General features: G+C 37.9%; 1 protein-coding gene across 1 annotated transcript in view; it reads right to left on the bottom strand.

The window, feature by feature from the left end:
- The window catches only part of Sh3gl2 (SH3 domain containing GRB2 like 2, endophilin A1), a 174,528-nt gene that overhangs the window by 18,929 nt on the left and 130,564 nt on the right, over positions 1 to 25,035 (bottom strand). Inside the window, exons 2-3 of the mRNA XM_090330033.1 lie at positions 24,407 to 24,475; positions 13,914 to 13,986 (exon numbers count right to left, since the gene is read on the bottom strand). Coding sequence (XP_090186159.1) covers positions 13,914 to 13,986; positions 24,407 to 24,475 — 142 coding nt within the window. The remainder of the gene's footprint in view (positions 1 to 13,913; positions 13,987 to 24,406; positions 24,476 to 25,035) is intronic.

Here is a 25,035-nt window from a genome sequence, read left to right as displayed (position 1 = left end):
TTTTCCAGGCTCTTTTTGGTGATTTTGTATGCTGGACTGCTTCATGGCTATCCTGAATGGGCAGGAAACTACATTCTTCAGGGTTCATTATCTCAATGATCCATGCACCAACTGAGAAATAGTTCACAATAAAGTAGTACAAGATTTGGGAGGTTAATAGTGTTTCTGGTGGTAGACTGGAGTGACAGAAGCAGAGGTGTTCGGGGTTATAGTTTGTGCTTGCTGCGACTGAATCCCTTCATTTAAAAATTTAAATGTTTTATACATTTGTTTGAATATAATCTTTTTTTGTTTCTAATCTTTAGGAAGAAGCTTCCCTGTCCAAAACCACCATCACTTCCCATCATTCTCTGAAATGGTGCTGATAAAATCTCATACCAACACTGTGGTCTCCAGGGCTTGCTGGGTAACAGGCCACACTGTCTGTACCTCACCTGCTTTTCCCTTCCACACCTTCTACACTAAGGTCTGAGCTACCATCATATTTAAATCTGAGTAATTACCATGGGCTCCTATCCCTCTCTGCTTCTATTCTTGTCCTCCATAGGCTCCTTAAAACTGGGTGGTTTCATTCTGTGGAAATCATCCCTCTCCTCAGATCCCTCCAATGTACATATCCCTATATCACTCAGGGTAGGAACTCAATAATGATATTACCCTGTATGACTCTTGCCTCTTGGACATACCCTTCTTACTACAGCTCTTTTCGCTGAACATATCCAGATACCATCTTCCTGGACTTGGTCACTTTCTTAATTAGATCTGACCTAAGATAAAAGAATAGAGTTGGTAGTTGTGAGTACAAAAAAAGCTAAGGAGGGTGCTAAGGACTGACTCATGCCTCTTTTACGTTTATATGTTGGAGCTCTAATTCCAATACAAATATATTTAAAAATAGGACATTTAGGGAGTGAATAAGTCTAAATTAAGTCATAAGGTTAATAGGACTAATTCTAATACAATAGAACTGATAAGTAACATAAGAAGAAGAAAAATCTCTCTTTATACACATTTATCAAGAAAAGCCTATGAGAGGACATGGTAAGATGGTAACTGTCTGAAACCAAACTAACAATTATCTTCATTTTTGATTCCTCAGCATGACTAACTCTGAGAAGTCTAATTTCTTTTGTTAAGTCAACTGTCTGGTGTTTTGTCATGGCAGTTCAAACTAAGATCATATTTTAAACTCCCGGGAAGGCACATGAATTTTGGTGAATACTATTCAGCTCACTGTATTATCTTTTTAATCCAATTAATTTTTAAAACTCTCAAAGTAATTTTTAAGAACTATCCAGATACTTATAATTTTCATAATTATAAATACTACTACTAATATACTAATAATTTTCATTTCACATGGATTTCTGAAGTTTTAGTTTTTATAAAGTTTCCTTCTTAAGATTATTTTTCTGAGATAAAAGTACCAAAAATTAACTTTAGAAGCCTCATAGAAATAGAGTATCTCATGCTTCTCTGGGTCCTGTTTTATTGATGAAGAAGTTTATTTCCACAGGAATACAAACTTGAGATCAGTAACTGGGAGCATGGTTCAAGTGGTCAGCACTGCTGAATGAGCTAGTACAAGGCCCTGAAAGCAATCTCCAATTTTTCAAAACAAATGGTATCAATGAATAAATACATAGCTGAAAATTATCATAAAGAAGAGAAAGCTCACCACCAAAAGCTCATTTAATAAAAGGGCTTTGTCTCATGTAGACCTGTTGGGGCCTGACCTCCATCTCTGAGGCCTGATTCTGGCTCAGCTGCAATTAAAGGGCTTTGACCAGGCATTCGGTCTTTTGCATACCTCTCTTACAGCATCTCTGTGTATGTGACTCGATTGAACCCCCCGCAGTTTCGCGGGTCTCCCAGCAGCTCAAGTCTCACGCGCTTTCCTGCACCTGTCCTGCCCAGTACCTGAAAGCCCCACCCAGACCCTTAGTGGTAGCACAGAGGCCCTCTTCCTATTGGCTAGCTTCCCAGTGCCTACCTTCTCCTACCCTAACATTATATAACTAATTGTCTGCCGCAATAAAATGATGAGAGCATCAGAGAACAAGAGATCAGCAGAGATCAGCAGAGAGATCTGATGCGCTTTCATGGTTAACACTGCTTCTGACTCAGCGTGGTTTTTTCTTCCCCGGTGATTGGGGGAGGGCTGGGTCTTCAACACTTACCATCTCGCTCGGCTCCCGGGGGACTACAGGCTGGCCCTGTGTGTCCCTCCCCATTCCCGTGTTGCTGCCCAGGAGAGGAGCAACATAGACCAAGAGCTATGTTATAAGCATGAAAAGACTCTAGCTGAAGAAAGCAGGTCACTGAAAGAATGTCCTTGGGGGTTACTATCTTGAACTTGGTGTGTGTGTGTGTGTGTGTGTGTGTGTGTGTGTGTGTGTGTGTGTGTGTGCGCGCGTGCGTGTGCACACACACGCATCTGTTTGTCCTTCCCTCCCTCCCTCCTTTTTCCCTCCTTCTTGGCCACTAGAAGACATGCAACTCTGTTCTGCCACATAGTCTCCACCCCCAAATAATGAAGACAAGTGACCATGGACTGAAGTTCCTGAAACTGTAAGCCATAATAAATGTTCTTTGTCTTCAGCTGTTTCCTCTCAGAGATTTGTCACAGAAATGGAATCATTTAAGATCTCCTGGCTTTCGTTGATGAGTATGCCCTGAGCATTTACTATGTTCCTTCTCACAGCCTATTAACTATGAGAACAACTCTTCCATGGCATTTCACCTGAAGATGTTCTAGACTCAGCTACCCATGCTTGCAGGATCAAGCTGTCAGCATCATTTTCCACGTCTACCTTTAGAGATATCATGATAAATAGAAAACAGGGATAGGAGACTCAACCACAGAAGCTTGTAAACATTACTAATGTTTATCTTTCAGAATGATACCGGCTAAGCCATTAGTGGTTAATCTACCAGCTTAGAGGAAATCACATTGTATTCCAATTTTTGTCTATGGTGACTAAGTATTTTGCTTAAAAAAGAAGTAGCTCAAATACACAAAGCAGTACAGAGAACAACAAAACATGCCTATTTACATAGCACTGAGATTTCTCACTGTTAAATACAATCATCCTAATAATCTCTATAAAGATACTTATGTGCTACCATTTCTGTTCTTCATGTTTTTAAAACAGGGGGGCCAGGAGTTTGGCCCAGTGGTAGAGTGCTTGCCTCACATGCACAAAGACCCAGGTTCGATTCCTTCATACCACATACATAGAAAAAAGCCGGAAGTGGTGCTGAGGCTCAGGTGGTAGAGCTCTAGCCTTGAGAAAGTCCAAGGACAGTGCTCAGGCCCTGAGCTCAAGCCCACGACTGGCAAAAAAACACAAAAAAACAAAAAAAAAACCCAGAACAAACAAAAACAAAAAAAAAAGGGATGCAACACATTCATGAAAATTGTCTTCAGACATCTGAAGACCCATGAATTTCTTTTCTAGAAAGGTTTTGAGACAAGGCAAATGCAGTCCTAAGGAATAAAATTTCTTTCCCAGGGAACAGAGATTCTACTGCTCTTTCTCTTTTTTTCTCTCTCTCTCCCCCCCCCTCTGTCCCCCCCTCTCTCCCCCCCCTCTCATTTTATAACCAAGAGCCAAGGTCTCTAACAGGTATTTCTATAGCTCTGGAAATCCACAGTCTTCACGAGATGGAGAGGCACAACACAAATCCAGGAAGAAGGCATGGATGACAAAGAACTTTCACGTGCTGGATGAGGCAGGAAGTAGGGGTGAATCTTGCCTCCTGGCTCGCTCCTTCCTTTCTATTACTAAATGGTTATATTTTTAAAGTGTTTGGAAAAGACCACTTGAGATTTTGAAAACAGCCCAATCTCCTTTATGCTAGCATATTGTGCACCCAAGAATAGTTTCTTTTTCTCTTCAATTGCAAAAATTTTAAGTAAGAATGCATATTGTCAGGACATCTGCCTGTCACAACAGGGAAGAAGACAATCTCACCCCTATTCTTGGGTTGGGATGTTAAATCGATCTGACACTTAAGATGGAGCAGTGACCATAGTATCCTGGAGTCACAGCTTGATGGCCTGATTATTAAGGAGAAATTTAGTAGATTAAGCACCAATCAGAGAAGACCAAAGACATAAAACAAGTTTTTTTTTTTGAAACTGCTTTTAGGGACTTAATTCTCTTGTCCTGTCCACCCTAAGAAGCCAAACCTCAGAGCTCAAGAGAGCAGAAATTTTTAGCAGGACAAAGGCTTGGTACTAATATTCATAAATCTAACTACCTAATCTAAAGAAACTAGAAAGATCCCTGAAATACCTTTGAAAAACTGAATATCAGGAACACTTTTCAATTTATAGCTATTATTTCAGAAGAATATACCATTTGTGGCTCACATATGTCATCTACTTAATCCTTGTAAGAACACACATGGCAGGTTCCATTTCTCCATTTTATGGATAAGAAAAGTGAAGGGCAGAAAAATCATGTCATTTGCCCACAGGAATGTAGCAAGATGATGAGAAATATTTTAATCATCATTGTGTTTCTTCTAAGAATTCTTGGTTTGTTTTATGACATCTCACTAAACTTAGGTCAACTTAGGAGTTGTCACCAGTGAAGTGTAATGCCTTTGTTAGGTAATTTAAAATGTAGTGGATGATCAAAGATTATGCAGATACAGAATGAGTACTCCCTGGTGTGTTAGAAGTATTCAGGCCTATTCACCTGTGTGACCACGGGAAGCTCACTTACCTCTCTGCTTCTGCTTCTTCATTCAGAGTAAGAAAACTGACTTAGCTCAGGTCGCTAATGCCTTTTAAATCTATCTCTGATTTTTGTCTTAGAATCCTCTGAGAGATGATCATCAGACAAGATAATGAATTAGATTATTTACAAATGATTCGACATATCTCTTCCACTGTAAGGAAATTAATTACAAAGTTTCAAAATCAAAGAAACTCACTCCTTTACAAAACTATTATTCAAATAAAAACCTCAAGTCCTTATCTTACAATTACAATGAAAAGATTTTAACTCTATTGTTTTTAATCTCTCCTAAGAACTTTGCACAAGAACACACATACATATATATATATATATATCAGTCACATGATTTTCTTTTTATTTATTTATTTTTTTTTTGGTGGGTCATGGGGCTTGAACTCAGCCTGGGCACTGTCCCTGAGCTCTTCAGCTTGAGGCTACCACCCTACCCCTGGGGCTGGGTGTTGTTCCTGATCTCTTCAACTCAAGACAGCCACATGATTTTCTAATGATATTGTTTCTACAGGTGTGTGAAATAGTAAGATTTCTTTTTTTTTAATCTCTAAAAAAAGATAAACGGATATTTCAGAAACAAAAAACATAACTTTTTCTTCCTTTTTACATAAAAAACCCAATCAAATTTTCTTTATAGTTTATTAATACTAGAAACATTGTAAATAAGCATCCTTTTCAAGACAGAAAACTAGAATTGCATTCTCTTGTGACAGAATCTTTTATAATGTTCTGCTATTTAATGCAACGGTGATGCTACTAAGGGAAAAGCATAGGCTACAGTTCAAAAGCCAAATAATGTGTGATTGTTGTTCTTAATGTACTATGTTATTTCTCATCTCTTTTGTTGTCCCTTGGTTATCTTATATTGTTATAGTATCTTACCTTGTTTTGTGGTATATTGTATATATGTTTATTTGAAATAGGATAGGGAAGGGGAGGTAACAAGATGAGGGGAGGGTGTTGGGGGAGAAAAATGGGGACAAAGACATGAGAAAGGGTATCAATGTATGTGAAGTAATGCACCTTCTGTCTGGAAAATATAATGTAACCCTTCTATTAATTCAAACAAAAAATACAAAAAAAGGTGATGACATATGGAATCAAAATGGACATTAAAACCGTCACCTTTAAAACCTCTTCTTTGCCACTTAGCTGGAGAAAACTATAACCAATGGCCTTTCATTAAAATGGCCACTAATAGTTTAAAAATGCCTCTTTATGGGCTGGGAGTTTGGCCTAGTGATAGAGTGTTTACCTAGCATGCACAAAGACCCGGATTCAATTCCTCGGTACCACATACATAGAAAAAAAGCCGGAAGTGGTGCTGAGGTTCAAGTGGTAGAGCTCCAGCCTCGGAAAGTCCAAGAACAGTGCTCAGGCCCTGAGCTCAGGCCCAGGAGTGGCAAAAAAATGCCTCTTTATTACCTGTCAAAAGATAAAAGAGAAAGTCCTTGTTTCTGGATGATTGGGTAAATGCCAAGTAGTGGAATTGCTGGGTCATAGGGGAGCTCTATGTTTAGTCTTTTGAGGAACTGCCATACTGCTTTCCATAGTGGTTGAACGAGTTTGCACTCCCACCAACAGTGTAGTAGTGATCCCTCCTGTCCATATCCCTTCCAGCATCTGTTGTCATTAGTTTTCTTGATCCTGGCCATTCTAACTGGAGTAAGGTAGAATCTTAGAGATGTTTTGATTTGCATTTCTTTTATGACAGAGATGTCGAGCATTTCTTCATGTGTCTATAGGCCATTCTAATTTCTTCTTCAGAGAAGACTCTCTTTAAGTCTTTGGCCCATCTTTTAATGGGATGGTTGTTTCTTTGGAGATTAGTTTTGGAATGATCCACTAGTACAACAATGTTCATTGCAGCACTATTTACCATAGCAAAGATATGGAACCAACCCATATGGCCCTCAGTTGATGAGTGGATCAACAAGATGTGGTATTTATACACAATGGAATTCTATGCTGCTGTCAGAAAGAATGACATCACCCCATTTGTAAGGAAATGGAAAGACTTAGAAAAAAATCATATTAAGTAAAGTAACCTAGACTCAAAGGAACATAGGTCCAATAGTCTCCCTCATTTGTCATAATCAGTAGGAACCTTGGGATCTCCTATCAGAGATTCACAATAGAACAAAATCTAGATGCATAAGGCCATATACTATGACGCTAAATGTAAGGACCTCCAGGATATAGAAACAAAAGCCATATAATGAGTGATTGTTGTCCTTGATTTACTATGTTATCTCTCATCTCTTTTACTGTCCCTTGGTTATCTCATATTGTTATAATATTTCACCTTGTTATCTGATATATTTTATATATGCTTTAATATGCTTTATTTGGTTGTTTGAAATAGGAGAGGGAAGAGGGGAAATCAAGTTGTGAGGGGGGAAGGGGGAGGGAAATGGGAAACAGGACATGAGAAAGGGTATCAATATTTGTGAAGTAATGTACCTTCTATCTGATGAATATAATGGAACCCTTCTATTAATTACAATAAAAATATATGGAAAAGAAAAAACAGATAAAAGAGAAAATCTGAACAGACTTACAGCTTCTTGTAAGAAGACTTAATGTACTCATTAAGTCTTTTCTTCCCACAAAGAAAACTGGATTTGATAGCTTCACTGATGAACTATACCTAACATTCAAAGAATTAACACTAATAATTATCAAAATTGTGCAAAATATTGAAGAGGAAAAATCATTTCTAAACTCATATTATAAAGGTATCATCATCCTGACAATAAAACTAGAGGAATACAAGAATACTCAAGCAAATTAACTTTTAGGAGAGTAGCTATAAAAATTCTCAAAAAAATACAGGAAAAGCCTCCTGACACTGGATACGGCAATGATTCTTTGGATATAACACCAAAAGCATGGGGGGAAAGTACAAAATAGACATTGGATTTCACAAAATAATTGAATCTGTGCGTGAAAAATTGAACAAATAATAAAATATCAACCCACAGAATCATATTTATAACTTATATTTGCAAATAATATCTGATCAAGGATTCATATCTAAAATAAATAAATTGTAATTCACGCCATGTGCTGGTGGCTCATACCTGTAATCCTAGCTACTCAGGAGGCTCAGATATCTAACGTTAAAAAAAAAATCTAGTAAATAACCAATCTTAAGAAGGATGCAGAATACTGTGAAATAGTGTGGCCACTGTGTGAGACATAGGATGTGAATTGTCAGAAACATAAACAAAATCACCATATGACTCAATTCTCCCCCTGGTTTCTGGGAACTAAAAGGAGGGCAGCAGTACCTTACAGACCTAGGGCCCTCTATCCTACTACAATAACGAATTCATTTGTTAACAATCTGAGTGAGCCTGGGAACACCTTCATTATTATTTGTAGTCTTCAGTCTCTAAACAGACAGCTTCTAATGTAGAGAAACTGTTGAAGTAATGTATATGCTCAGTGTGAACTTAAAATAATATGTTCTCCTTCCAGAGCTCACAGGTCAAGGTTATCACTGCTTTCTGGGGCCGTTAGGCCATTAGCTACTGTTGACTTGTCCCTCAATACCTTAACAGTGAGGCAGGACTTGGACTGGGAACATGTGCCATGTGGTCTCTTGACCAGCTCAGGGGCAGGAAGACAGTTCATGCCATGCTAAGACTGAAGATGCTTTGTGTTTCAGGAAAAAGCACTTGGCCCAGTACTTGTCACTTCACAGGAGCTCAAGAACTGTTGGTGGGTTTCCCTCTCCAGGGCCTGTAGCTTTCCTCAAGAGTATCTCAGGCACATAACCAGCAATTGCTCCCCAGGCTGGATCTCTAGGAAGAGTTCTGGTGTAGGATCCTTATGTCATAGAATCCTGTCATTCCCTGTGCTCTGAAACTGAAGAAGCAAAGGCTTATGATGCTAGTACACTAAGGACTGTGCATTCTTCAAAGCTGTTCCGTGTATGCTTCCCACAGCATGCTGTAAGATCTGTATTGGCACCTTGCAACACCCCATTCTGGAGTGGGAGAGGGTTGCTGTCTCATATCACGAGTTTTTAGAGCTACTGACTATACCACACCACGGTGTCTTAAAATACCTCCCTGCTGTTTCCCACTCCAGGGCCTAAAAGAACTCTATCACCTTGGAGAAAGGTATTACATAAATATCATTTGGGTTGAAATTAACATGACCTAGCACTATAATTACCTATTTATGCAAGCCAGCATTTAGTGAATTTCTTAGATTTCACCCACAAAAACTAGGCAATTTCTTGAGTCACTACCTATTGTCAATAGGAAATTCAAGCTAAACTACTATCTGACGAATACATTTAGGCAAGTACTAAGTCCTAAACATAATGTACTATAGTTTAAGAATATGTACAGACAATTCAGTGGTTGTTTCTGTGCTGAACTATAGCAATCAAATTAAGTAACTAGAAGTACTCCTACAGAGTACTTCCCATGTTCAAATTATTTCTTAAGTAGGAAATCTTTACATACTGTTGGTAGAAGTATAAATTAGTACAGGTACTCAGGAAAAACACAATGAATCAGAGAGATTCTGCAAATTATCTATCTGGTAGTACCCATATATTCTGATGAGGATTTAATTCTTATTGCTCAAAAGTATGAAGATTCCTCCAGAAGAAAACGGTATATAGACTCCTCAAAAATGTAGAATTAGAACTACTATATGACTAGCAATCCCACCATTGAGTACATATCCCAGGGAAATGAACTCTACACTGAAGAGAAATCTCTGCTCCCACTTCCATTGTAGCTCTACCAATAACACCAAGAAAGGGGAAATATTCAAAGCATCAAGCAATCAACTCCTAAAGAAAACCAAGTCAAAATACACAGGAGAATGCTATTCTCTTATTAAAAGAATTAAATCCTGTAATTTGTGACAACATGGCTAGGGCTACAGATTATACTAGGTGCCATAAGTGAGACACAGACAAATAGGTCCCATTTGATCTCATTCACACATGAAATCCAAAACTTAACGATCTTATAGAAGCTTGGAGCAAAGTGATACTTGCCAGAAACTAGGTACAGTTAGGGGAAGGATGAAGAAAAGTTGATCAATGGAGACCAAGTAATTAGACAAGAATGAGCAGTTCCAGTGCTCTGTTGTACCAGATAGGGTGACCCAAACATTTATGTACCATATATTTCCAAAAGCAGAAATAAATGATTTTGAATATTCTCATCACCATGAAGAAATGAATAATCTTATATTAAATGTATTTAATATAAATTTTGCAACACATGAACATATATTGCAACATTCCCTGTTTCCCAACTAAATGTGTGTGTGTGTTGTGTGTGTGTGTATTTTTGTTGTTGTTGTTGGTCATGATGCTTGAACTCTGGGACTGGGCACTGTCCCTGAGCTCTTCAGCTCAAGCCTATGACCCTACCCCTGTAGCCAAAGTGCCACTTCAGTTGTCTAGTGATTAAACAGAGATATGAGTTTCACAGACTTTAGTGCCCAGGCTGGCTTTGAACCATGATCCTCAGATCTCAGCCTCCTGAGTAGCTAGGATTACAGGTGTGAGCCACCATGCTCACCAGCTCAATATGTGTATTTTTTATCAGCTAAAAATAAACTTAACATGTCAGCTCTGTTTCACATGCTGAAAAACCCTATATCATAGGACTGAGTTACAGGCTTATTGACCCCATTTGCCTTTCTCCACCTCATCAGTTAGCTGGCATTTCCAGAAGGAATTAGCTGTGAAGCCATCTGGACCACTCTCTCTAGAACATGTGTAATGTATGCTGTTCCACTGTGTGGTACTAGAGAGACTGCCAGATCTTGACCTTATTTTCCCCCACAGCATCTAAAATTGTGATGCACGTTGGTTGAATTTAAGGATCTGATGGTTTAGGTGAAGAAAAAAAATTTTTTTTCTTCCTCTGTCTATAGCAGTTTTGATATATTACTGTCTGTAAACTGTGCATTGTAACTTTTCTACTCATTAGGTTGCCTGGAATTAAGCTGAGGATATGGCATTGACTAAGACAGAAAGGCAGTCCTTACCTTGCAGGGGAAGAGAACCAAAACCCAAACACGTCATGAGATTTCAACAGGTATAATGCATGCAACCACTAGAAAGTAGCTGAGAACCAAGGAAAGATGTGTATACTTGTCCTTAAAGAGCTCTCAGCCTAGCATGGTGAGGAGGAAAGTAAGAACCTCCAGGAATGGGGACTCTTCAAGTAATCCGGTGAAAGCATGAATAGCCACTGAATGTTGTACGATAGATAACCTGATGACATTTGCATTTAAAACATCATTCTGGAGGAGAGGATAACGAATAAGTAGCCTTCATAGAATATATGTCTGAATTCTTGAAAATCAAACAAAACATGGCCTCATTAGAAATTTAGTTTTAAGGACATGGTTATGTTAAGTCCTACAACTGTTAAAATCTAAAACTTGGCAAGTACCTAGAGTATTCTCTAATATGCAATGCAACTCACCCTCAACGCTTATTTGCCACTGATTCTACAGGTCTGTCTACATAAATTTATTATTTATTGTCAATCCCCACCTTGATTCAAGCTAGACTGGTTAACCCAGTTTTGGCCTCTGTAAGGATGGGTGGTTAAAGTATCACAAACTGCATGAACTTTCGGAGTATTTTTTTTATCTCATGTTCCTAAGGACTGTGAACCTCTGGGTGTTGGCTAGATTCCTCTGTGCCCCATTCACAAGGACAGTTGGGTTCTAAACACTCAGAATATCTGACCAGCTACTTTCTTTTATTTCTCTCCCAATCTCAGCTACCTAACTTCTAGGAATTCTCTGCTGTGTCTACTCTCAGTGCAAGAAATTCATGAAGGAACTAAGTCATATATTTCATATACCAAAATATAGATTGTCCTCAATCCTGTGGGATGATTATATCAAATTGTGTTTGATTCTACACTCTTTGGGGGTGACATTTATTTCTACATGTACATGTCCAGCCTTTGGTGGCTGCTGGGGTCCCTTGGCTTTTGACAGCACAAATCATACCTCTGTTCATTCTTCACTCTGTTTAATTCCTGCACTTTTTCTCTGAGTCATTCCTCTACTTCTAATGATATCATCATATTTAGAGATCATTCTTAAATCCAGAGTGATGTTTTTTTAATCTCAAGACCCATAATTAATTACATTTGCTACATTCTGAGGCTTTGAATGAACCCAAATTGGTAGTAGAGGCTCACATACATTAAAAATCTATTCTTATAATGGATCTTTTTAACTGTATTTTATTTTTATATTTTATTTTATACTAAGAAAACATTACCTTTAAAAATGAAATAGCATAACAGCTACTACTATTTGAAAATGCATTAATGCCCAATAAATAAAATATTTCTCCTCACATTACTTATACTTAACCCAATGACAATGAATTATTAACATAATTCATACATGAATTCCAGAATGATAGGATACTTCAGGACTTTATGCACATAGACATAGAAAAGTTGCTTACTCCTGTCCAATAATTATCTGTAATGAAGCAGTTTTCTTTTTAAACTTTACATATTGCTGTTGTTAAAATAATAAGAAATACATTTGCATCTAAGAATTTGTATCTGTAGGAATATAAATGTTGTGAAGAAGACTCAAGTAAGAAATAAATATTTGCTTTTGCTATTCTTAACCTAATTCACTAACACATTTGAAAACTTGACTACTGTCAAGTAAATTGTTCATGCCTACATATTACTGTACTTTTTTCTATATTTTTCTCCCTTCTATAATCATCTCTTTTTATTTTAAGCAACTTGTTCTTTCATCCTAAAGAACAAAACATTACAAATGAATGCATGAAAAAATACCATGTATGGTTTGTGCTCTTCAGTGTACACTTAAACTGGCAGGACATGGATATCTGAAATTTCAAATTTCCAAATAATGGTACAAACAGTAATGTATTTATAAATAGCAATCAGGTAAGGTCCTTGAAAGGTAAACTTTCTTATCAGGTTTATGCCAACTAGGCAACCTCTGTCCAGAGTGAAGACCAACTGGATTTTGGAAAAAAAACTTCTCATCTGGTTTAATGGCTCAGCTTTTATCTTTATCTATTGGCCTGTGGTCATGTCCACTTTTAAAGATGGCTTATTTGTTTACAGCTGCATATTCTATCTCAGCTATGAATAAAAGTACACTGCATTTTCAAAAGGAAAAGAAATGAATAATACAACCTACAAGGTCATCCCCACAGAGATTTTTCATCTTCAAAATTACAACTATGCTATCTCTTAAGTAAGTAACAACCGAATGAAAGCTACAGGAAGAATTAGGAGGCAGAAGTGCCAGCCAGCCTTTCACTCCCTGCTTCCTCTTACCTCTACTTACTCTGTTTTTCTCTTCACATTTAGGCTCAGCCTCCCAGCCAAGGCTGGCAGAACTAGCTAGCTGTCTTTTCAAGGACCACTAAAAATATATAATCTCATGCTCCCACAAGCTATTCTAAAGGGTAAGCAGTTTTTCAAATGCTCATATATCTCATCTAAGTACATTCAACTTAAGTTCCTGTACCTATAGGTTAGAAATGAATGCACAGGAAATATACCACACACAGGCCTATACTGTAGACTGCTCTGCTCTGCTTCACCTGAGGCCTATAAAGAAAGCCCTAGTTCTGCCTGGTTCTATTTACAATGTACAAATCCTTACCTGTGTTATAATTCTTTGTTTTCTTCCCAAGAGGGCAACAAGTTATCAAGAATAAGCACTTACCTGCGATGTGACTGGAGACAGAATCACTGATGATCCTCCTTATTCAATATGAACAGAAACTCTCAGTAGTTTGCAAAACCTTTTCTTTTTTTAACTTTTTCATACCTTCCGAGAATTTTTGCCTCTTTCCTTAAAAATACCTGCCCTCTTGAAAATGAACCATCAGCTGATAAAAGTTGATAGCTTCTCTGACCCTATGTATTATCCACGCTGTTCCAACATGCTGTTTGTTCAGTATATCACAATTGGACAAAACACCAGATCCTTCAGTTACTTCAAGGTGAGCTTTTAAAAGCCTCTTTCCCCAAGTTGAAGTACTATAGGAGGTCCATACCTATGAAATCTAAACTGTCTATCTAAGGGAAACTGGCAGTTATCTGCAAGTTATTCTGTTTGGATAAAACAGCCTTTTACCTGGATTGGGTTGAAGGTATTCAATTGTTTTCGTCATTATTTCCATCACAGCCCTGCTGGTGACATCCACTTTCTGAAATGAGAAAACAAATACTCTAATTGACAGGCATCATTAGCTTTAAAACCTCAGTTTTTGCTTTCATTCATACATGACCAACAGTGTATGGTGACAGCATAATGAAAGTCCTGCAGCTGATGATGAAGGACCAGGAGCAGCCGCAGCTACAAGGACTGCCCTTAGCAGTGTCATTATGGTTTAAAATTGCCCATTCATCTAAAGAGGAAGCAAATAATTCCCTGAAGTATGTCTCACATGTTTCAATATTATGCCCCGGGCTTTTGAAAGAAGTGGCAGGAGGCCAGGGTGATATATGATTCTAAAGAAGAGTAGTACAGCATCAGAACTGCTTATTCAAGGAAGAAAGGAAAAGTTTTTAACTTCTGAGATTACTGTTAAGGACATAATGATCTTCAGTAAAGACTTGTAATGAGTGCTGAGTATCTGGCCAATTCCAGGCAGAAATACTGGTGCTAAGAGTATATTTCAGTGGGCACCAGTGCTCCTGCCTGTAATCTTAGCTACTCAGGAGGCTAAGATGTGATGATCACAGCGCATATAGGAAAGATCCTCAGATACTTAACACCAATTAACCACCAGAAAACTAGAAGTGGAAAACTGTGACACAAAGTAGTAGTATACTATCCTTGCAGGAAAAAGCTCAGGGACAGTGACTGGAGATCAATGAACAGACTTAAGTCAATTAAGTTCATGTTTGTTTTGTTAGAGAACATGATTCTTAAAAAAAAAAAAAAACCCTAAAAAATACCTAAAAGTTACCGTATCTACAAGTAAAATCAGGATCTCGTGGAGTAAATAACCATCTCATCCATAACCATTATTATTTTATTGTGCAGTTCAATTTTTCAGCATTTAATTATTTCCCACTCCACAGTAGTCATATCACTGTGTATAGTTGCTATAAGGGAAATAAATATTGCGATTTTCTTCATGAGGTTATCATGCTATAAAGTAGCCTTAAAAGTACCCTAAGGGGGCGTGGGAGTTTGGTTTAGTGGTAGAATGCTTGCCTAGCACGCACGAAGACCCAGGTTCAATTCCTTAGTACCATATAAATAGAAAAAGCCAGAAATGGTGCTGTGGCTCAGTGGTAGAGCTCTAGCCTTGAGCAAAAAGTGTCCAAGGACAGTGCCCAAGCCCTGAGTTCAAGCCCTAGGACTGACAAAAAAAAAGTACCCTAAGGCCTGGGATGTATCTCAGTGGTTAAGTGTCTTGCTTAACAAATGCAATGTCCTGGGTTCGATCCCTAGTACCAAAAAGAAAAGAATGAATAAATAAATAAATGTATTCTATTTCAGATATCCCAGTCTGCATACAAGTTCTGTGACCTGTCCATCTGACTCACACAAGATTTCAAGATTGCTTTAGAATTGAGTGTGTGGTAGGCAGTGTTTGGTTCAAAATAAATTGTGGTCCCTAAGAAATATGAACAACTTTTGCAGCCACATGTGGATGTCTTGTACTACTTGTCAACATTTATTTAACTGCTATATACTCAAGTCATTTAATGTTTTATTCAAAGGTTGTGTACAGGACAAACATGTAGGTTCAGAGACTGTGAGTGACTAGAGTACAAACTCAGATCTCCAGCTGACTATATGGCAGGGAAGTATGGAGGAATTAGTTAGATGTTAAATGTATTTAGACATCCTTGTTGGCGATGATGGAAAGAAAAGCAATTGCTAAATTCAAAGTTTCTAGGGAGTAATATGGGAAGGTAAAGTATGATAATCATTTGGTATCATGATATTATCAGTTGCTAGGAGGCTACCAGTTCCTAACGTTCCTCAGAACCATTACCATCACAAGATGTTTTCTGTTTGCCAGAAATGGGTCTAAGGGATTTCAATATTTTTACACAGATAAGAAAATAGGTATCAACAGGCTATGATACTTGCTCCAGACTTTGTGTTCTTGAACACTACCTTGTTTCTGGAAAAATGAAAACTCATATTAAATCAGGCAATAGTAGTATCCTCATCATGAAGAGAGAAGCCAAACCACAGCTAAAAGGCCCTTTGTATCAGCTCCCAGGTGAAGCTGTGGACCAAATAGCAGCCATGCAAGCAGGGAAGAACTTGCCATCTCACCTTGTGCTTTGTTTTAAAAAGTCCTCAACACTTGCTGGTTCATTTACCTATCTCTGGGAGGATAAGAGTTGGGGCATAGAGATGGAGGAACCAAGAGTGAACAAATGCAACAGTGATACTCAGGAGACTCTATGTTGAAAATGAACTATACAACTTGTGAATGAGGAAGGGGAGGGAGAAGAACTGGGAAAGAGGAGGGAAGGGGTCACATTACCTAAAAAGAAATATACTCTTCAGTGTGGTCCCTCTACACAGCACCATTTTTGTTTGTTTTTCCTTGACTTTTTCATATTTAAAAAAATTACTATAATGTATAGAGGGGTTACACTTACATTTGCCAGATAGTAGGTGCATTACTTCTCACACGTTGATACCCCTTCTCATGTTTTTTCTATTTCCCTCCCTCACCCCGTTCTAATCATCTTGTTTCCTTCCATTTCTTATTTCAAATAACCAAATGTATCCTGGTGCTTGAACTGTCTCAAGGTTAGTGTTCTATCCCTGAGCCACAACACCACTTCTGGCTTTTTCTGTGTATATGGCACTAAAGAATTGAACCCAGGCCTTCAAGCATGCTAGGCAAGCAATCTACCACTAGGTCACACTCCCAGCCTGAATATCACCTTCATACGAATAAAAAATTTAAAGAAAGTCCTCAACATGGATGATGACTTCATCCACATAACTGTCCTGCCCTGACCTCTGAACAAGAGAGGCTCTACCGTGCTAACCTGCTGGACCACACTCTCTCAGTTCTGAATGTTTCCTCCAGAGGCTGGTGCTGGCAGTACAACTATCTAGCATGGTTCAGAGGAAACAGCAAGGAAGGCTGGAACAAGTATTTCTCATTCAGTATAAAACCCCTCTTATCACTCAGCCTCCTGTGTAACTGGATGACAGGAATGTGCTACTATACCTTGCTATTTTATATTTTAAACAGCTAGAAAACAAGTCAACTTACAATTTCATTGCAGATAGTAACCATGAAATTCAGTTTCAGTATCCTTAGATAAAGTTTTCTATGTCAATGGTTGTTTTTGTGCCATAATAACCCCAGGAAAGAGTTACAACAAAGACTCAGAGCCCCTCTGGCCCCAAATCTAAAAATGGTTACAAAAATACTCATACAGAGGCCGGAAGTTTGGCCTAATGGAAGAGTGCTTTCCTAGCATGTATGAAGACTCCAGATCAATTCCTCGTTATAACATAAATAGAAAAAAAGATGGACATGGTGATGTGGCTCAAGTGGTACAGCTCTAGCCTTGAGAAAAGTCCAGTGCTTAGGCCCTGAGTTCAAGCTCCGTGACTGGCAAAAAAATATACATACAGATACCTGAGCTAAGATGCTTGCTTCATTACAAACAGATTATATGGAATCTAGGAACAATATTGATCATTTCACCAGCTGCCTCTGTCCTTAGAGACAAGATACTAGAAAACAGAAAAGCACTAAATTGATGAGAATCAAATGATTGTTTCAGAGGCATCTGAATATTATCTATTATCTTTTTTCCCCACAGAAGGAGGTCAGTGTTTTCTGAACTTAGATACATACAAACATGAACATTAATACAGTCTTTATGAGGTAATATAAGTAACAAGAGACGGTTTCATACTGTCAGGGACCACATTATTCCTCAAAAAAGTGGAAGAAAATTTAGGAGAAAATTAGACACCTTAAGTGGAGCATAGATCATTTGTGGGCTTGGTAATCAATAGTAAGTAGATGAATTAAGAACCTACTTGGTCGTGGGATAACTCACAGTAGTTATGTAAGTTGTCATATGAAACACTAAAATGTTCTCCAATTCTCAAACTTTTCTAATCATGAAAGTAACAAAATGCAACTATTAAGAATTTGTACACGCCCACTTAAAGTACAGAGAACTCTGAACTACAAGAGCTAAATAAACAAGTCACAGACATATGATGAAAACACAATCCTGGGAAAATATGCCTGGTGGGAGATGCAACCTCCAACATGAGAAATGCCTTTAATAGCTCTCTGTGGTCTCAGGAGAATGAACAAATATATCTCCAAACTGCATTGCTTTAAAATAGACACTACATGTACTAAAGAAGGCTCCCTTTAATTTTTTTTTATTATCAAGGTAATGTATAGAGGGTTACGGTTACATTTGTCAGATTGTAGGTGCATAACTTCTCGCACATTAATCCCCTTTTCATGTTTTTGTCCCCAATTCCCCACCCCCTCCCAATCATCTTGTTTTCCCCCAATCCCTTTCTTATTTCAAATAAACAAATAAATGTCTATACAATATACAAGGTAACAAAGTCAGATACAGTAACAACATGAGATTAACCAAAGGGCACCGAAAGAGAAGAGAAATAACATAGTACATTAAGAACAACAATCACACAAGATAAGGGTCTTGTTTCCATATCCATCCTAGAGATGCTTTCTTTTAGCCTCATCCTATGTGACTTTTTGGATCTAGGTCTTGAGCTATTATAATCCTCTACTAGGAAAGTCTTAGATGTATACTAATTATTACAAATGAGGGGAACCATTGAGCCTATGTTCCTTTGGGTCTGGCTTACTTCACTTAATATGACTTTGTCCAAGTCTCCATTTCCTTACAAATAAGGCAATGTCATTCTTTCTGATGGCAGTATAGAATTCCATTGTGTATAAATACCACATCTTCTTAATCCAATCATCTACTGAGGTGCATCTGGGTTGGTTCCATATCTTAGCTATGGTAAATAGTGCTGCAAAGAACATCATTGTGCTAGTGGCTTTAGTATGCCCTTGTTTCTGGATGTTTGGGTAAATGCCAAGGAGTGGAAGTGCTGGGTCATAGGGGAGCTCTATGTTTAATTTTCTGAGGAATCACCATACTGCTTTCCATAGTGGCTGAACAAGTTTATACTCCCAACAACAGTGGAGTAGTGATCCTTCCTGGAAGAAAGCTTCCTTTTTAAGCACAGATTTGCAAAGAAAGTTTAGTCAGACACCTCCCCACTGTATGAGTTTGCTAATCTTCTTGCATATTGCTTTTGACGGGTTTAAGGTTAATAATATACTCTATACATATAACTGAGGAGAAGCTTGTCTTCTTCATGAAATTTCTGGCTAAGCAGATGTCTTAAAGCTAACTTTGGTTGATACTTCAGTACTTCTTGCTGCTCTGCAGGAGCAGGTAAGTATCTTTGCCTGGTCAGTGATCAGAGTTCCCTCACCACTACTCCGTGCAGGAGACATTCTACCCCATGGCAGGCCCCAAGTACCTGCTCTGGCATCTCATTACTCTGATTTTGCTGTCTGTGCTTCTGGCTCCCTTTCTCTAGGAATGGCATCATTGAAAAGGGACATTATAGGTAGCAAATTAATTAACTTTTATAAAACTCAAGAGATTACTAGTGTGCTTCACATCACAGTGGGAACTGTGGAGTTAGTCACCTCTATTTCAATGTGGGAAGTGACAGGACATTTGGTAGATTTTATGACATTTATTATAAGAGCTCTAAAAGCCAAAAGGCCTTTCTTGCATTTAACAAGAATCTATATAGAAACTCTAGGGCTTCTATTCCTTAATCTTAGTTGCTCCTATGGGGAGAATAATATGAAGGGCAGAAGGATCAAACCACTCTCCACCCAGAGACTCAGTGTAGGAGGACAAGAGCCATGGACACTCCCCTTCTGCCCACTCGGGTAAGGACTGCATCCTCTCACTCTTATGAAATGGCAGGGTTCCTCCTCTCCTCCAACATCATGCCTTTCTTAAAATGTAAAGCTGCCCATAAAGAAGAATTTCATTTTTTATTAAAAGGCATTTTGCCATATTTCTAGGTCTACAGCCCATTCTGAGTTAAACAAAAGAAATTTCCCAGGAGACTTTGCAGGTCATACAAAGTCACTCACCCCTTGATAAAGAATACCACATTATTCATACATATAGGAACAAGCACAACTGAAGATGGAGCTCAGGTACTTTCTACTCTAGGAAGTTACTACTGTCCTAGCACCCAGAGTAAGCATCACTTCTAATCCTCTCATGGAAATCCTGCTGGTTTGGGTGTCATCCTACTGGTTTGGGTGTCATTTTTATTCCTATAGAAACTTGAAGTCACTTGAAAGCAAAAACTAAGCTTCATTCACCTCTGTATTCCTTGTATGCAACATAAGGCCCAGCACAGATTTTTCCAAGTGAATTAACAAACATAATTAACCCCACAACCATTGAAGCTATTGAAAGAATCACGAGAAGAAACCAGGTCTTCAAATTCCAGAACTTTCCCTTAGTGCCCCCACAAAAAATCTTCAGCTTTTCAAAAAACAAACCTATCAATATCTGTACCATAGTGAAGAACATTTAAACAACAGACATTTAAAACTAAAACAAAAACAAATTACGCAAGGCACTTGAAAGAAAGAAAATCATTACAGGCCATGTTCCCACAGAGACTAGAAAGCATGAGGATTTTAGCTTCCTCAGGGAACCTGAGGCTGGCAAGGCTAGACACACACAGGGATTATGCTGCATCTTGGCAGGAGAGGGACTGAAGCTGCAATTAGAGAAACCACCTCTAGGACTATCCACCTCTCTCCCAGTTAGTGTCACTTGATGTAGACCTCTAATTTATTTCGCTTTGTTCTCTAATTGCACTTAGAATGCAACTGAACAAAGGTTTCTCTAATTTAAATGTTTAATAATCAAAAACACAACCAAGGCAAGTGTGTTCTGTAGCTCTGAGAAGACTGAGCTAAAATATTTTTTTTCAGTGATTAACAGACAACAAGAAAGAAAAGATTTGAGGTTCTTACTCCAAAGTAAATGATTTTCTCTTACCACAGACATCTTATAGATTTATAAAAATCAGATATAGATAGAGAATACAAAATCTACATGAGTCAGATTAGACAAAAGATGTTTGGAAGAAACTGGAACAGCCAGGTGCCAGTGGCCCATGTTTGTAATCCTAGCTACTCAGGAGGCTGAGATCTGAGGATTGCAGTTCAAAGCCAGCCCAGGCACTGGAAAGTCTGTGAGATTCTTATCTCCAATTATCCACCAGAAAATAGGAAGTGACGCTGTAGCTCCAAGTAGTAGAGCTCTAGCTTTGTGCTCAAGAGCTTAAGCTCAGGGACAACACTCCATATCTAGAGTTCAAGGCCTACAACCGACCAAAAAAAAATAGAATAAAACAATTTCTATTCTACATAGAAATCTAAATCTCCAAGTTTATATATGGAAAAGTTTTATAAATATAGAATCATAGGCTCTCCAAATAATCAGAATCATATTTGATTATAGGATTATCTAGATTTTAAAATAACATCTTCTGGAGAAATAAATCTACTTTATCTTCATACTCAGGTGTCTGTGAACATTTGCCTAAAGCAAAAAAAAACTTGGAAAGATTCCCTTTTATTTTAGTTTGTAAAGCTAGCATAATCTTCACAGCAAAGTAAGTCTCCAAAGGTATAATTAGTTAGTGCATAAACTCTACCCAGTTCTCTAAATTCTTATTCTTTTCTGTTTTACGAAATGAAAAGTTTATCTGCCTTAGCTTAATAGGGTAGATTTGATTTCTTAGTATATTAATTACATTCTTAGCAGATATTAAAAGCAAACCTAACTTCTGGCACCAAGTATTTCAGGAATTTGCAAATTCCTAAATACCAATTAATCCATCATAAAGACATGCATGCCTCTGGCTATGTGGCATATACAAATAGGCTCAGGAGAGGTAGGGAAGAGGAGCACAAGGTAAGAGATATGAATACATACAGACAGAGGCACATGCAAATTAGCACACCCACAGGTCTATTGATAATGATGGATAAAGAGCTCCAATATTACAAAGAGTGAAGGGGTCAAAATCAAGTCATTTTGGGAAATGTGTGTCAGGATCTAGAGACTCAAACACTATTTCTGGTTTACTATATATACGCTTATTTGTTTATTTGAAATAGGGAAGGGAAGGGGAAAACAAGATGGCTAGGAGGGACAGAGGGGAGGGAAAAGGGGACAAAAATATGAGAAGGGATATCAAGGTTTGAGAAGTAATGTACCCACAAACTGAGGAATGAACTGTAACCCCTCTACACATTATCCCCAAAATAAAATACAAGTAAAAAAATAAATGGATCTAGGATATGGAAACAAGAGCTTTATCTTGTGTACTTATTTTTCTTAATGTACTATGTTATTTCCCTTCTCTTTTGTTGCCCTTTGGATAATCTCATATTGTTACTATATCTGATTGTGTTGTTTGATATATAGTATATATGCTTGATTTTTTGCAATAGGAAAGGGAAAGGGAGAAACAAGATGATTGGGAGGGGATGGGGGAGGGAAATTGGAGAAAACATGAGAAGGGGTATCAATGTGTGAGAAAGAATATACCTACTATCTGGCAAATGTAACTGTAACCCCTCTATACACTATAATTAAAAAAACTAATCAATGACTACTATCTGTGATTGAAAATCGGGTGGTATTTATCACCATCTCAAGATGAGTAATAAGGACCAAGGCTGACTACAGTCTAGCTGGGGAAAGCAGTTGCCAGGTAGTAGGTATATAAAGTGCTGGCTCTCCAGACTTGCAGCTAGGACTTGAGGCACCCGTTTAAATCTCCCCAATAATTAGAACACCATGCAACACTCACTTCCCAGCAACCTATGTGTTAGCAAGTTATCTTTATTTTTCTTTCCAGGAACTCAAATGTTCTCTCTTGGTTGATTTTAGTTGTTTGATTTACCAGGCTCTGCTCTCAGCTTCCATACATTCCCTGACCACCTTGAAGGTGACCTTCCTATGCCAGGCATCTCCAAATTCGACACTAGAGATCGTTAGCCTGGCCACCCCAGTCATTATATATCCTCAGGCCATTTTCTTTCATTTGACTACAGAGTTCACATACTCAGGAACCTCATCTATTTCCTACATTCCTGTCTCAAAAGAGGCATAAAACAAATGTTCTTTGAGTTTATCGGTGAAAAATTCATCAAGAAAGTCTGGCATGATGGCTCACATTTGTAATCCTAGCTACTCAGGAGGCTGAGATCTGAGGATCATGGTTCAAAGTCAATCCAGGCAATGAAAAGTCCATGAGACTCTGATCTCCAATTAATCACCAGAAAACTGGAAGTGGCACTGTGGCTTAAGGGATAGGACAGTAGTCTTGAGCTGAAGAGCTCAGAGACAGCACCCAGGCTCAGAGTTTAAATCCCATGATCAACAGGAAAAAAAAAAGAAGAAAAAAGGAAAATTCATTAAGAGAAAATCTGAAAACAATACAAAGGAAGAATCTCAATATTAAAAGTAACAAGGAAAGCAAAACTAAGGCATCAGCCACTAGAAACTATGTGCACTAAGGAAAAGAAATATCAGGCCCCTAAAAATCTGGTGTAATGAAAATGTAAGAAAATCTTTTGTTACCATCAAGTACCAGATGCAATATATATAATAATTCTTAAGTGTCATTGCTAAGTATCATCGGTTTCTGGTATTCTTTTCCTTTTAAAAACAGGGTTTGTGCTTTTAGATCAACGACTCACCAGCTATTTAATATCTAAAATATTTATTTATACAATTCCGTATACACTCTCAATCATAGCCTAAATCTGATTTGCCATGAACTGCCTCAACGTGAAAGAGAAAAATATGGCTTATGCCTCAGGAGAAATGAAATGAGATATTTGTTTACCACCTCCACACTGGCTTGTTGGGAACTTACAATCTTTCAGGCAGAATGCTAAATGATTTGCATTATTTTGAATCCTTAATCAAAATTTCCCAAGAAGGCATTACAAGGCTTATTTCAGTTTTATAGGAAAAGAAACAGAAACTCTAAGCAATAGCTGGACTTTGTATTTATCAGTGAAGTACAGTAACCAGGTGAGCGTGGCTTGAAAACTACACAGGCTCTCCATTAACCCTGTGCATTGACTTGCACTACCTTGTCAGGAAAGTCTTCTACCAATGGAAAGGGACTCAAACCCGCCTAATACCATTTTGCGCATCATTTTCCCTTTCTCCTCATTTTTTCCACTGTCTTTATCCTTAATTCAAACACCTGTCCCACAATATCTATATATGGGAAAATGAGTATGAGAGTTCTCAGAAAATTTACACAGTGGCAGTGTAGATTGATTGGTGATGTGTTGTTCTTGAGAAGGTATAATAAAAATTCAGAATATATTTTCCCTGATTTATGGTATATATTAGGAGGAGAGCAACAGTTAAAAACAAAAAGTGCATTCTTGGATACCAGTACAGGAAAGGTTCCTTCTGCTCCTCTTATGGCAGACAAGTTTGCATGTAAGGAAAATCTAAGAAGGGAAGACTTACTCTTTCCATCTCCTTGAAGTCATCATCTAGCTTGGTTCCTTCAGCTCCTCCGACCTTCTCACTCACTTTCTGTAGGAAATAACCAAAAGTAAGATATTATAATTTTTACAGTAATGTGCTGAAATTGTCAGACACTTTCAGAAACATCATTTGATGTAATCTCACACCCTCTCACTTTTGTGAACTTTTGTGGGCATCCTGATTTCATGTAAGAAACCATGGCTATAATAAAGGCTATGTACTGTGTACCTGTTTTACTGAAGCAAGAACTCAAACTTGTATCTGCACTTTCAACCTCCCATGCTCTTTCTATTATATAAATCATTATACAACTACCTAATCACTAACATTTTCCTCTTGACTGTTCTAAGAAACAACAGCATCATATAATAATCATTTTCCTCTGATAAAGACTCTGAAATGTTCCTAGGTAGAAAATTGCTACTTGTTCAGCCTATTCCTCACTGGGCTATTGAACAGATAATCACAAGCATCTATCAAGCTATTAAAAGAGAATCATCCCTGCTGATTTTCAGATAAAAAGGACTTGGACACTAATCTGACTTGGGTCCCTATTGCTGTCTTCATCCTTACATATATAAGACAAACTAAATGAAATAATGCTGAGC

This window comes from Megascapheus bottae, chromosome 3 (genome assembly GCF_031878675.1).
Source record: "Megascapheus bottae isolate mThoBot1 chromosome 3, mThoBot2.hap1, whole genome shotgun sequence".
NCBI classification, from domain to species: Eukaryota; Metazoa; Chordata; class Mammalia; order Rodentia; family Geomyidae; genus Megascapheus; species Megascapheus bottae.
This window is presented reverse-complemented; position numbering and strand designations above follow the sequence as displayed.